The following is a 14078-nucleotide window of genomic DNA, read 5'->3' on the forward strand; positions in this document are numbered from 1 at the left end:
GAGGACTAGCCCCTTCCAAGCAAGGTGGTTGACTATTAGGGTTACCATATTATTAGGAATATCTATGAGCTTGTAAATCCATTCACAAGAGTTGCTGCCCTAATTCCACCTATCTTTAGGTAGCAGTAATACTTAGTATGTGGGTTTTAAAAAAATAACAAAGGGGAGCATACAATATGACACACACACCCATCTACAGTCTGAAATGGTACAACCCAGAATTCTACTGGCCAGTTTATGCATCCAGCAGAATCAAAGTAGTCAAACAACAGTTCTTGGATGTACCACATCAGCTGGTGGGGTTTTAGGAGGTTATCAATGGAAGAGTGTATGGGGGGAGGGATCTCCCTGCACAGAGAGAAGTAGCATGTCAGGAAAAAGGTTTCAGCGCCACATTCTAATTTTCTATGAGCAAGGAGCTGTTTCTTTTTGGTAGGGAAACACACGACTTCCACAGGTATAGCCTGGGAAGCATTTTAACCCTTGATTTTGCTCATACTGAACTTTCTGGAATAGATCTAAAGCGGCTAGGAGCATCATGTGAAAGCCTCACGGGAGTGGTAACCCCATCACTCCCACCATATTAAGCATCAGGCCCTTTTGTGGCAGGTGGTAACATTCCTTCACAAGGACCCTGCAAGGCAGACCTCTCACACACTCATTTTACTGATAGGCTGGTGTCACCAATATTAGCAGGCTGATTGCAGCAAAAGAATCCAACTTTTAAAACTTTTTTGACAGAAGCACTTTCAGGATATTTTGCAATTTGTTAACCGAAAGTTGCACTGAGAGCCAAATCCCATTTTTTTAAGGCAAAGAGGATTTAAATGCTATTGGCGACGTTTTAAAAGCTCTCTTGCCCCCCAGCTCCCTAAAAGTACCACAATTAATAATGCAACAAAAAGGAATTTTGTCATCATCCATCCCAAAAAGAGAGACCAGAATGTTTAAAAATAACTGTGCTGTATTTTTAAAGTTGCGTTATTTGAGAGAAGCTGAAAACAAGGTAACAAGGTTATCATCCCAAAGCAAACAATGTTAATTGCTGAGCTGCAAATCAGGGGGAAATTTCAACGCAATGAAGTTTTAACTCAAGATAAAGGGCAGTAATCCAACTAAATGGCAAACATGCCCATTCATTCAGCAACATTATTGAGATGGGGGGGAAGAAGACTTCCCCTGCATTTTCAATCTGCAATTCAATTTTAACACAAAACACACACACAGTTTATTAAGAAGCTTCCCCAGAGCCACCAAAGGGGTATGGTTATTAAAACTGGTTTCAGAAGTGGGTTCCAAGCAGTAGTGCAAAACAAACTTCAACGCTAATTTTAAAAACACCCCCGAAAGTGTTTAGAAACGATTTCTTTTAAGCCCATCTCCCATCTATCTGCATTAACTCCACCAAGGGGGTGGGAATGGGGGGGGGACTCAGCTCTCTATTTACTAGGCATTTGCAATTCAAATTATTTTCATCCAAGAGACTCGAGCGGAAAGAAAGGGAAAAAAACCCTTATTCATTTTACTCCTCAACAAAATTACAGATTGTTTTGCATTTTAAAAAAACCCACAGCGCCCAATAAATTCACATATCTAAGCCAAACCTTTGGCTTTATTCTTCCTTTTTCTTTTGGAGAAACCTTCCTCCCACCTTTAAAACATCATCCAAAAGGACAGGGAGAAAATGATAATAATATGATATCGGAGGAAGCCCCGGCTATTCCCCTACTGTGCACTTACTTAGCAATAAACATCCTTTTTGAATAACACATGATTGTCACTCCTGGCAAAATGTGTGAGTAGCGCGCACACACACAGCTCTCCCTCCTCTTCCCCCTCCCGCTCCTAAGGTTCTTTGTTGCCCCGAACGATTGCTTGCTCAATTTTTTTTAACCCCCCCAATTTATTTACTTTTTTAAAAAAAGCACCTAAACTTAGCAAGGTACAGAGAGAGACACCCCCCCCGACACCTGTTTTGATGCATCAACATATTTGCAACAATAATAAAGACTATACGGCGGGGGAGGGGAGGAGAAGAAGGGGGCGTGTTTGTGCAGAAACTCGGGGCTTTCCCTTTTTGTAACAATCCATGGGGATTTTTTTTAAAAAAAAAGATGAAATGAAGCGTGCATGGAGAAGGGGGGGCATCTCTTTAACTCAACCCTCCCCCCCCCAACACTTTGACTCCCCTATCTGAAGTAGCCAAGCCTTCCCCTCCCCCCATCCCTTTACAACACTGCTTTGTCTCGTTGGCTTCCTTGGGGGGGGGGACACACGGGCCGGTCTCTCGCGCTCCTCGCGGGGGTCTCGCACTTACCTGGTCTTGGAGGAGAGGAAAGCCAGCTTGATGAGCCCATAGGTGAACAACGGGATCCTCTCCTTGGCCACGCTCGCGACTCTCAAGCGGTGCTCCAAAATGTGCAATTCCATCGTTTCCTTTCACTCATTTGTAGATCCTCGGTTTGGCGATTCTATGGTTTGTTGCGCGTGTTGGGGAGGGGGGGGAGAAGCGCGCGGGGAGCGTGTGTGTGTGTGCGTGCGGGGGGGGGGTCCTCCGCTTTGTATTTTTTTTTTTGCACCCTCTTCCTATTACGTTTCCAGCGCAGGCAGAGAAAGAGAGCGGGGGGGGGGGTCAGGAAAGGAAACGACTTTGCAAAAAGGATTTAAGAAAATATTGACCATGAAATGTACAAAAGGTAAGGGGCGGGGAGATGGTACTAACTATAGAAGTGTGTGTGTATGGGGGGAGTGATGGAGGAGGAGGGGGGGTTGGAACAGAAAGAAGCAAAGCAAAAGGAGGCAGGGAAGGGGAGAAGCGCTGACGCCAGGAGGAGAGCTGGAGTGCAGAAAAAAGCTGCGGCTGTTTCAGGGTAACAAACAACTTGCCAGTCAAACGGGGCTCCGCAGCGGGCATGCGCAGGGCAGCCGGGCATGCTGGGAGATGTAGTCCAGAGGGCGGAGTTGGGGTTGAGTTTACTTCTTTCCTTCAAAGAGGTTGTTTCCAGAGAGGGGTTCCCTCCCCCGCAAAAAAAAAGAAAGGTCCTGGGAGATTTCTTTTATTATTATTGTCTTGGCCAGGAAGGCCTGCAAAAGTGTGCCAATTCTTTCAGCTGGTTTTCTTTAGCTTCAGAAGCAGACAAAACCCTTTAAAGGGTATTCTTTATGCTTGATGTGTTAAAAGTTAACTTTCCTGTCTGCAATTTGGGAAGAAATGCCGGTAACAGAAAATTCCTCCTTCTGCAGGGCCGGTAGACCCTCTGCATGTTTTATCTGTTTAGACCAGTGATTCTCAAATGGTGCGCTGCGGCACACTGGTGTCCCGCAAGAGGTGGCTAGGCGTGCCGCGAATATTATGAAAGTATATTTTAAAAATGAGAAGAAACCCATTTGTATAGAGATTTATCTTTATTCATAGTTTAAAATATATTAATATATTTTTAATTTTGTACATGAAGTGCGCCAGAAAATTTTTATATGTTTTACAGTGCGCCACGAACCAAAAAAGTTTGAGAACCACTGGTTTAGACAGTTCTATGCCACTTAATATATATATATAAAATCTATATTGCTTAATATCTAAAAACAATTATCTAAAAGTGAAACAACAGAGACCTTAAACAACAGGTCACAAAAGTACTGTGTTACATATACGAATGTTCCATGAATACAAATGACTAATAAATATAAACCAAGATCGATGCCTTCTCCTTCTGACACATCTCCTGGCACTCCCCCCCCAATCGCACAACAAAAAAGGATCCTGGAAAGAGAAATAAGCCCCTGTTGTAATCAGCAGGGCTTAATCCCAAACGTGTGTGCACAGATTTGCAGAGTAAGTTTAATGGGGCTTCCTCCCAGGGGAAGGGCTGTAGATCAGTGGGTAGAACATCTGTCTTGCTTGCAGAAGGTCCCCGGTTCAGTACCCAGCATCTGCAGGTGGGGCTGGAACAGTTTCTCTGCCTGACACCCTGGAAAGTTGCTGCCAGTCAGTGCAGACAATACTGAGCTCAATAGACCAATGCTGTGACTCGGTATAAGGGCAGCTTCCAATATTTCTATATGATAGCTTTGCATGCAAAAAGTCCCAGGTTCATTCGTTGACAGCTTCATCGAAAAATGGATCAGGTAGCAACCAACGGAAAGGACATCAATATAAAAGAGCCGCTACTAGTCAGTGCATGAGAACCATATGTAAGCCGCCTTGAGTTTCAATCATGAAAAAGAAAAGCAGGGTATAAATGTAATAAATAAATAACATAATAAATATGCCTGTCTCCTCCTTAAAATGCGGTGCCCAGAGCTGGAAAAATACTCCAGGTGCAACTTATGCACCTCTTTACCTGGCCTTTGATGCCTGAGATGTATGTTTTCAGGAAACCCTCGTTCCGGTGACTGTAATTTGTTTTAAACTGTTTTTTTAATTTGTTTTAAACTGTTTAATTTAATTTGAAATGGTTGTAACCCACCCTGGGACCTAATGGTGAAGGGCAGGTAAGAAACTGAATTATTATTGGGTTGTATCCAACTAGGTCCTACTCAGAGTAGAACCACTGAAATTAGTAAATGAAAAAGACAAATAATTGGGTGTTAGAACAAATTAAACCAGAACTGTCACTAGAAGCTAAAACGATGAAACTGAGGTTATCATACTTTGGACACATCATGAGAAGACATGATTCACTAAAAAAGACAATAATGCTGGGAAAAACAGAAGGGAGTAGAAAAAGAGGAAGACCAAACAAGAGATGGATTGATTCCATAAAGGAAGCCACAGACCTGAACTTACAAGATCTGAACAGGGTGGTTCACGACAGATACTACTGGAGGTTGCTAATTCATAGGGTCGCCATAAGTCGTAATAGACTTGACGGCACATAACAACAACAACAACAACAAAGTTAGTTGTGCATTTTAAGAGTTGCTGCTAAGGTCATTGGTTGTTTGAATGTCCTGTGTGTGTTTATCTAGGCATTTAGTTAAACTGGAAACTTTACTAAGGTAGCCGATGCTATGTTCCCAAGTAGCCACAGCCAATAAACACAGGAAAATTGGAAGCTGCCTTATCCCATCAGACAATTGGTCCATTGAGCTCAGTATTGTCTACACTGACTGGCAGTGTCTCTACAGGATTTCAGGGAGGGAGTGTTTTTCCAGCTCTACCTGGAGATGCCAGGGATTGGATCTGGGACCTTCTCCACGCACGGCAGATGCTCTGAGCTACACTCCCCTTTAACAGCCACTGAACAGCGTGCTCCTAGGCAATAGTACGTTGTTGGCTGTAGCCTTTCCCCTTGTCAGACGCACGGGCCTCTCAAAAGTTTGGCCTGATCTTGAACAGAACATGTCCTCCAAAGGGGGTCCGCTGCTGCCTTCCTCCACCACAGGAGCCTTCGTGGCATCAACAGGAGGCATTCCAGGAACGCGCCTAACTCAGCACAGCTGAAATTTCCAGAGCAAACAAGAATGGCTGGCAGCAACCCAGGGCCCAAAATAAATAAATAAAATGCTTTTGCCATATTCCACCCTTCCCACACACCTCTTGTTCGTTGTTGCTGTTATTTGGACACAGCGTTGTGTGTGTCTTCCACTTGGCCAGCAAAAAGATCCATACACAAAAAAGTCCTTTACGTAAACAGGAGGAGTGGTGGTAAATATTGCAATGACCGTCCTTTTTTTCTAAAAGGAGACAGAGCAGGAGGAAGCTTACTGTAAGACCTCAGTTAACAAAGCAGATGTGTTCCTGGACATTTCTTCTTTAACAGAAACTTTGGTACCAGAGATAGGAATAACATGGCAAGAATAGGGAGAGGTTCCTATGCCTGCTCATAGATGGTGGGGGCAGCTTCAACAAGGGCTTTAAAGGGTGCCTACCGAGCACTCTCCCCTCCCCTCCTATGAATCATATTCATAGGAATCCCTCCCCAGCCTTGGAAGAAAGCAAGAGATTTCTTTAATGCCAGCCGGTCAGCTCCAGGCACTCTTGGATGAAACCGATTATCTGGATCCGTTTCAATCCAGTTTTAGGCCTGGTTTTGGCACTGAAACAGCCTTGGTCGCCCTGTATGATGACCTTTGTCGGGAGAGGGACAGGGGGAGTGTGACCCTGTTGATTCTCCTTGATCTCTCAGTGGCGTTTGATACCATCGACCATGGTATCCTTCTGGGGAGGCTCGCGGAGTTGGGAGTTGGGGGCACTGCTTGGCAGTGGCTCTGCTCCTACTTAGCGGATCGTTGCCAGAAGGTAGTGCTTGGGGAACATTGCTCGACACCCTGGACTCTCCATTGTGGAGTCCCTCAGGGGTCAGTCTTGTCCCCCATGCTCTTTAACATCTACATGCAGCCTCTGGGTGCGGTCATCAGGAGTTTTGGAGTGCGTTGCCATCAGTACGCTGATGACACGCAACTCTACTTCTCCTTTTCACCTTCTTCAGGTGAGGCTGTTGATGTGCTGAACCGTTGCCTAACCGCGATAATGGACTGGATGAGAGCTAATAAACTGAAACTTAATCCAGACAAGACTGAGACACTGTTGGTGAGCTCTTTACCTGCCCAGATGGTAGATGTTCATCCTGTTCTAGATGGGGTTACACTCCCCTTGAAGGAACAGGTTCGTAGCTTGGGGGTCCTTTTTGACCCTTCCTTGTCTCTTGAGGCTCAAGTGGCCTCGGTGGCACGGAATGCGTTTTACCATCTTCGCTTAGTAGCCCAACTACGCCCCTATCTGGACAGTGACGATCTCGCCTCAGTTGTTCACGCTCTGGTAACCTCTAGACTGGACTACTGTAATGCGCTCTACGTAGGGCTGCCCTTGAAGACCGTTCGGAAACTTCAGCTAGTGCAAAATGCGGCAGCCAGGTTGTTAACGAGGACCCGCTGGTCTGCGCATATAACACCTGTCCTGGCCCGCCTGCACTGGCTGCCTATTTGTTTCCGAGCCAGATTCAAGGTGCTGGTTTTGACCTATAAAGCCTTACACGGTGTGGGACCACAATACCTTGTGGAACGCCTCTCCCGCTATGAACCTACCCGTTCACTTCGTTCAATATCCAAGGCCCTCCTCCGGGTACCAACTCATCAGGATGCCCGGAGGATTGTTATTAGATCTAGGGCCTTTTCTGTAGTGGCCCCCGAACTGTGGAACAGCCTACCTGTGGAGATACGCCTGGTGCCTTCGGTACTTTCTTTTAGGCGCCAGGTTAAGACCTGGCTATACTCCCAGGCATTTTAATGTTCAATGTGTTTCATTTAATTTTTTTTTTCGTTTAACTTGTTGCTGATTTTATTGTAATTTTATTGTAATATTGTATTTTAATCTTGTTTTGTTCACCGCCCAGAGAGCTATTTGCTATGGGCGGTTTAAAAATGAAATAAATAAATAAATAAATAAATAAATAAATAATGCAAAGCAAACACACAGACGTGTCAGTTTCACCCTAGCAAAGCAAAGACACAGGCTTATCAGTTTATCCATAGCAAAGCAAAGACACAGGCCGGTCAGTTTCACCTTAAAGCAAAGGCACAGTCTTGAAAGTTTATTCATAGCAAACAAACACTCAGGCTTGTCAGTTTCACCCTAGCAAAGCAAGGGCACAGGCTTATCATTTTATTGATAGCAGACACAGGCTAGTCAGTTTCACCTTAAAGCAAAGACCCAGGCTTGAAAGTTTATCCATAACCAAGGAAATCTGGTCAGTTTCATCTTTAAAAAGCCTTCCTGAAAAGGAGCTTTGTTCCTGGAGGATTCCTTAACTGAGGTATTAATGTACTTGGAAGGCACACCCTGTGCCCACCCACACCTGAAATCCAAAGCCCTGTTTGCAATATACACTTACAGCAGTATGATGCCACTTGAAACAATCATGGCTTCCCCCAAAGAATCCTGGGAACAATAGTTTGATAAGGGTGCTAGGAGACCTCTATTCTCCTCCCAGAGCTACAATTCCCAGAGCTACAATTCCCAGAGTTTCCTGAGAAGAGGGATTGATTGGCAGAGATTGGGAAAGAAGGAGGGCTGGCAGAGGGGAAGTTAGTTTCTGAGCCTGATAAATTCACACTGAAAAGCTGATAAATTTTCATGAGGATTTCTTTCTTTTTCTTAATGCAAACTAGGGATGGGCGAAAGATTACATTCAGTTCACATTTCAGTCCAAATCTATAAAATTTGCATTTTCTGAAACCACATGAGAACTGAAACACAGCCATCCTTTGAAATTCGCACTTGTTTGAATTTGCAGTGCAGATTGCCAGCAATGTTTTTTTTTTTTTTAAAAAATGCATATGTTAGGAGAAAATGTGCATAAAAATGAATATGTGAATGAAAATAAAATGCAAAAATGCATTATATGATGAGAAAGTGCTTGCAAAAATGTGTACATTAGTCAAAACAGCCTACAAACATGTGTTTATCAGGAGAAATTAGCCCTAAAATGCAGAATTTTAATGAGGATTTTGTGTGTTTTTTAAAAAATAGCAGACTGTTGCAGAAATGTGGAGATCTGAATTTAAGAGTGGAAAAATGAGAAATGGAGAGAACTGAAATTGACAGATCTTTCCATCCCTAAACTAATGTGGAAATGAGAACTAAAAATATGTGAAAAAGAGAAACCAAGGCCCCATCTGCGCTATGCATTTAAAGCAGTTTCATACCACTTTAAACACTCATGGCTTCCCCCAAAGAATCTTGGGAACTGTAGTTTGTTCAGGGTGCTGATAGTTATTAGGAAACCCCTCTTCACCTAATAGATCAGCCTTTCCCAACCAGTGTGCCTCCAGATGTTGTTGGACCACAACTCCCATCTTTCCTGATCATTGGCAATGCTGGCTGAGGCTGATGGGAGTTGTGGTCCAACATCTGGAGGCACACTGGTTGGGAAAGGCTGTCATAGACCAATGATTTTCAGAGTGGTTTCACAATCAATCCCTTTTCCCAGGGGAATTTGGGAATTTATTTATTATTTGATTTATATCTCACCCTTCCTCCCAGCAGGAGCCCAGGGTGGCAAACAAAAGCACCAAAAACACTTTAAAACATCATAAAAACAGACTTTAAAATACATTAAAACAAGCCATCATTTAAAATGTTTTTTTAAAAAGCTTTCAAGACATATTTTTTTTTAAAAAAAGGTTAAAAACATACTGTTTTTTTAAAAAAAGTTTAAAATTGTAGCTCTGTGAGGGGAATAGAAGTCTCAGCACCCTTAACAAACTAGTTTCCAGGATTCTTTGAGGAAAGCCATGAGTGTTTAAAATGGAATAATAGTGGAATGAATGTATGGTGCAGATAGGGCCTGAAACCTAAATCTCACATGTGTGTATTTGTATATTACATAGGGCTGAATTATCTGACACACAGGAAGCTATTGTCTACTCAGTAAATTCAGTGGGGCTTATTCCTAGGAACTTGGGCATAGGATTGTAACCTAAGTGAACTTTATTGTTTTTTTTGTGATGGAAGTGGATTTACTCTCTAAAGACACACACACACACTCTGCACATTTTAAAGGATTTCCTCTTTAAAGGGACAAAAAACCCTCCAGTGCAAAATTTATGTTGCACGTTCCTTATATGCTCTGAATATCCAAAAAATTGAGAAATATCATTAGGTATCAAATAGAAATGTTAGTTATTACATCCTCCCTCCAAGGGTAAAATACACAGTTCTTTTCTCTCCATATCCTCACAACAACTGTGTGAGGTAAGTTAGGCTGAAAGACAATGACTCCTAGAGTCACCCAACATTGTGGTGGATAACTGGATGAAGATGTTGACCTAGGCTGCATACACACACCCATACATTTTAAAGCACTTGGCACCCCCAATCCTGGGAACTGTAGTTTACCTCTTACAGAGCTACATTTCCCAGCACCTCTAACAAACCACTGTTCCCAGGATTCTTTGGGGGAAGACATGTGTTTTAAATATATGGTCTGTATGCAGCCTTAGATTACATCCACACCATACATTCAAAACTCTTATACCACTTTAACAGTCACTGAGATTCCTGAGCACTGTAGTTTGTTAAGGGTGCTGGGAATTGTAGCTCTGGGAGTCAGCAACTGTGACAAATTACAATTCCCAGGATTTTTGGGGGGAGTTAAAGTGGTATAAGAGTGCTTTAAATGTATGGTATGGATGTGACCCTAATGTGTGGCAGCTAACAAAAAAAGCAAATCCTGTGATAGGGGTCATTAGGAAAGGGATTGAAAATAAAACTGCCAATATCATAATGCCGTTACATAAATCTATGTGCAACCACACTTGGAATACTGTGCTCATTTCTGGTCATTGCATCTCAAATTGCGTACTGTAGAGCTAGAAAAGGTGGGGGGAAAGACCTTTGTTCTTAAGTACTTCGGATGGATTTTGAGGATGAAGTGTGATCTGGAACTCGGTTCTGTCCATCTGATTCTCCCTCACACACCAGCTCCCTGTAGTTGATTTCAGTGTTTGACATCTGCCGTGAGAGTGCGGAAGGGCATTTCTTCTGGGAAGCGTTCTGCAGGACCTATGAGAACAAAAAAAGGGGTCCTGCTCACCTTTCAAACTTGGCCTGCAGTGGGTGGGTGGGAGAGAGAACAATCTGGCCCACCAGCCAAATCCGGATCCCCACCCCGACGTGGAGGAGGAGCTGGCATTGACTATTAAGTCTCCCTTTTGAGGCCATCCATCTCCAGCTCATTTAGAAGCATAGAAATCTGCCTTGTACTGAGTCAGGCCATTGCTCCATTGGGCCAGCATTGCCTGCACCACCACTCTTCAACCTTAGGTCGCCAGACGTTGTCAGACTACAACTCCCATCATCCTCGGCTAAGCTGGCTGGGGTTGATGAGTTGTCATCCGACAACATCTGGGGCCCCAAGGTTGAAGAACGGTGGTCTACACTGACCGTGCCAGCAGCGCTCCAGGATTTCAAGTTGGGATTTCTTCCAGACCGACCTAGAAATGCTGGGGACTAAATTTGGGACTTTCAGCCTGTTGCTCTGGAGCTCCCTAGCTCAGTTTCTGCTCTGACTCCAACACCAGCTTCCGCACCAACAGAGATGGTGCCTAACTGAGTTATATAGTGTCAGAGATAGAGGATACACCAATCAGGAAGGCTGACGACAACTTTTTGTCCCGCTTAAGTGAGAAAAGAACAGGGACAGAAAATTCCTGACTCCACTCAGATTAGAGCTAAATGCAGCGCCACCTACTGGATAAAGGATAGCTCTGTCCAAGCTTTCTAAGAGCCCCTCCAGAGGGCCTGGTTACTGAGCAGTCATCCTGATTTTCTTGCAGGGTGGTTACACGATACAGTAGGGCTCCACTCATACGGAGGGTTACGTTCCAGATGCCCGCTGAGAAGCGAAACCCGCCGAAAAGCAGAACTCTGTCAATAAAATGGTGCCTGACACCCAAGAAACGCTGTAAAAGTGGAACAAGTGCCGTATGAGTTGGACCTTTAACTGAAAACCGCAGTATTAGTGGAACGCTGAAAAGCGGGGCCCTACTGTACAATGAGCATTCAGTGGTTAGGCCTCATATTGAGTATTGTGTCCAGTTCTGGACACTGCATTTTAAGAAGGATGCAGACAAACTGGAACGGGTTCCGAGGAGGGCAACGAGGATGATCGGGACTGGAAACAAGGCCCTATGAGGAGAGACTGAAAGAACTGGGCATGTTTAGCCTGGAGAAGAGAAGACTGAGGGGAGATATGATAGCACTCTTCAAGTACATGAAAGGTTGTCACATAGAGGAGGGCCAGGATCTCTTCTCGGTCATCCCAGAGTGCAGGACACAAAATAATGGGCTCAAGTTGCGGGAAGCCAGATTGCAACTGGACATCAGGAAAAACTTCCTAACAGAGCCATATGACAATGGAACCAATTGCCTAGAGAGGTAGTGGACTCTCCGACACTGGAGGCCTTCAAGAGGCAGCTGGACAACCATCTGTCGGGTGTGCTTTATCTTGGATTCCTGCACTGAGCAGGGGGCTGGACTCAATGGCCTTACAAGCCCCTTCCAACTCTATGATTCCATGACCCTATATTTTAAGAAATAAGAAATTCAGACTCAGAACTGTTTATAAATTTTATTATATAAAATGCAGTATGCATGATAAAGTAACAACACACAACAGAACCTCAATAAAACCCCAGGCAAATATAAAACACACACAGTGGTCCCTCCATCATCGCTGTCCACAAAATGCCTGGATCCGGGTTCGAGAAGAGGAACTCCTCTCTGGGGACTTGTCTCTCACATTATCTCATTCCAGGTCTTCAATCTGGAGTTCCTCTGGATGGAAGAGAAAGGAAAACAAGTGAAGTCTTCATCACAGCTGCTTCATTTGACCTTTTCAAATATTTATTAATGTTTTTAATAGCAAATTTAACAAAGAAAAAGAAAAGGGAAACAAAGAAAGAAAAAGGTGAAGGAGAGAAAAATAAAACTAAAAACTCATTCGTTCACATCCAGGATGCAATAACCATCACGACATCCATCTTACACTGAACATATAAGTCAATGTAAGTAAACAGGCTTATATAGAATTGTTTGTCTTAGCCAGGCCTAGACCCAGCACCCGGCATACTTAGGTAGCTGATGGGGGCCCCATGCCCTGGTACAGCCAGATGGGGCTGCTGTCCATCACCCGTCATCACTACCATTGTCAGACCATTTGGGTCCTCCTGCTGTGGCCATTGGCCCCTCCCACTTGGAGCTGGCCACTCACTCCCCCCCCCCGAATTTTGTGGCCTCTGTCCAGGGCAGGGATTTCAACTCCCCCTGGCTTGGGGAACTGGCCTGAGGCAAGTGTGCTGCAGCCAAGAGGTGAACCCTTGGGCTACAGATGGTGGATTTCATGTGGACAGTGAGGCCTGTGGGTTCATTCTGTGGCTCCAGGATGGAGATCTTACCTTCTCTTTTTGGGGAGCAGAACGGGGACAGCTCCGGAGGGAGGGTGTCTTCGATGGAATCCAGTTGTAGTGGAAAGAAAATGCTGCATCAGAACTAAGCAAGATCCAGTGGCCCAGCCCCTCTCCCTTGCCTCAGAGGACCTCTGTGGGCTCTGCTGCCTAGTAGGCGGAGGCTGAAGGGTGATCCCAAGGAAAAGGGCAGGAAATGTTGCCTGAATTATCCTGGCCACAAAAGATATTCATTTCTATTCCTGACAGAAGACATGAATGTCCTTTATTTGGTTGAGAATGTTTTGTAAGCTGCTCTGAGAGCTTCTCAGGGCCATAAAAACATATATAAATATTCCAAATAGATTGATAATGTGAGATACTTACAGTCAGGTTGGGGAGCCTCATAGCGAATGCCAACAGCCATTTGATGCTCCTGGTAGCCAGATCATGTTCTTCCTTTTGGTCTGATATGAAATAAAAACTCAGCTCCTGTGGGGGGAAAGAGCACCCCAGAATCAAGGTGCCTGTCTGGGCTACAGACACAGACTGGCAGCCCCCACCACAGAGTCTCTTCCGCTCAGAGAGGGAGATCCCTCACTTTTTCTCCCTGCCAGCCCCTGCCTAAATGAGACATACCTTCATGGCTGGCCAGATACTTACTTCCAGCATGGAAGACAAGGTCGTGAGGGTCGGGGCCTCTGGTAGCAGTCCCCTCAGCATTGATTTAAAGGTGTCCTCCAGACCCTGAAGGTGAAAACCATTTTCATTAAGGCATATCCATAGATGTGGGGCAGGACAGGATTTGGAAACGAGGGGGGGAAGGAAAACATATTTTTAGCAATGGATGAGGAAGTTATACTGAAGCAAGTTAGAAGAGACTGAAATGAGACTGAGAATTTAGCACATGCATAGACGAGCACATAATTCGATTACAAAGCAGAAAATGCTTTACTGAGCTTATTCTCTTACTGAAAGATCAGCAAGAAATGTAAAGATATTTCACCAGATATGTTGAATGAATGCAAGCCAAAGTCCAAGAATAATGATCAAAGAAGTAATCTCCAAAGAACTTACCTCGTTATCTTCAGACAGTTTCGTCAACTGATAGACGAGGGGAAAGGCCATGTTTATCAGGGTGGCCCTTTGGTGCTTTTCGAAAGGAGGTTTCATGAAGCTGTGAGGATGGAGAG

General features: G+C 44.4%; 1 protein-coding gene across 2 annotated transcripts in view; it reads right to left on the minus strand.

Moving 5' to 3' along the window:
- CASTOR2 (cytosolic arginine sensor for mTORC1 subunit 2) overlaps positions 1-2883 on the minus strand; it is a 70415-nt gene extending 67532 nt beyond the window's left edge. The window contains exon 1 of one of the 2 annotated variants that reach the window (XM_061605329.1): positions 2318-2881. In XM_061605329.1, the coding sequence (XP_061461313.1) occupies positions 2318-2430 (113 nt within the window). In that variant the 5' untranslated portion in view covers positions 2431-2881. Of the gene's footprint in view, positions 1-2317 lie in introns of both variants that reach the window. The other variant, XM_061605330.1, reaches the window with a different exon arrangement.
- Between the last annotated feature and the right edge of the window lie 11195 nt (positions 2884-14078).

This window comes from Rhineura floridana, chromosome 21 (assembly GCF_030035675.1).
Source record: "Rhineura floridana isolate rRhiFlo1 chromosome 21, rRhiFlo1.hap2, whole genome shotgun sequence".
Lineage (NCBI taxonomy): Eukaryota > Metazoa > Chordata > Lepidosauria > Squamata > Rhineuridae > Rhineura > Rhineura floridana.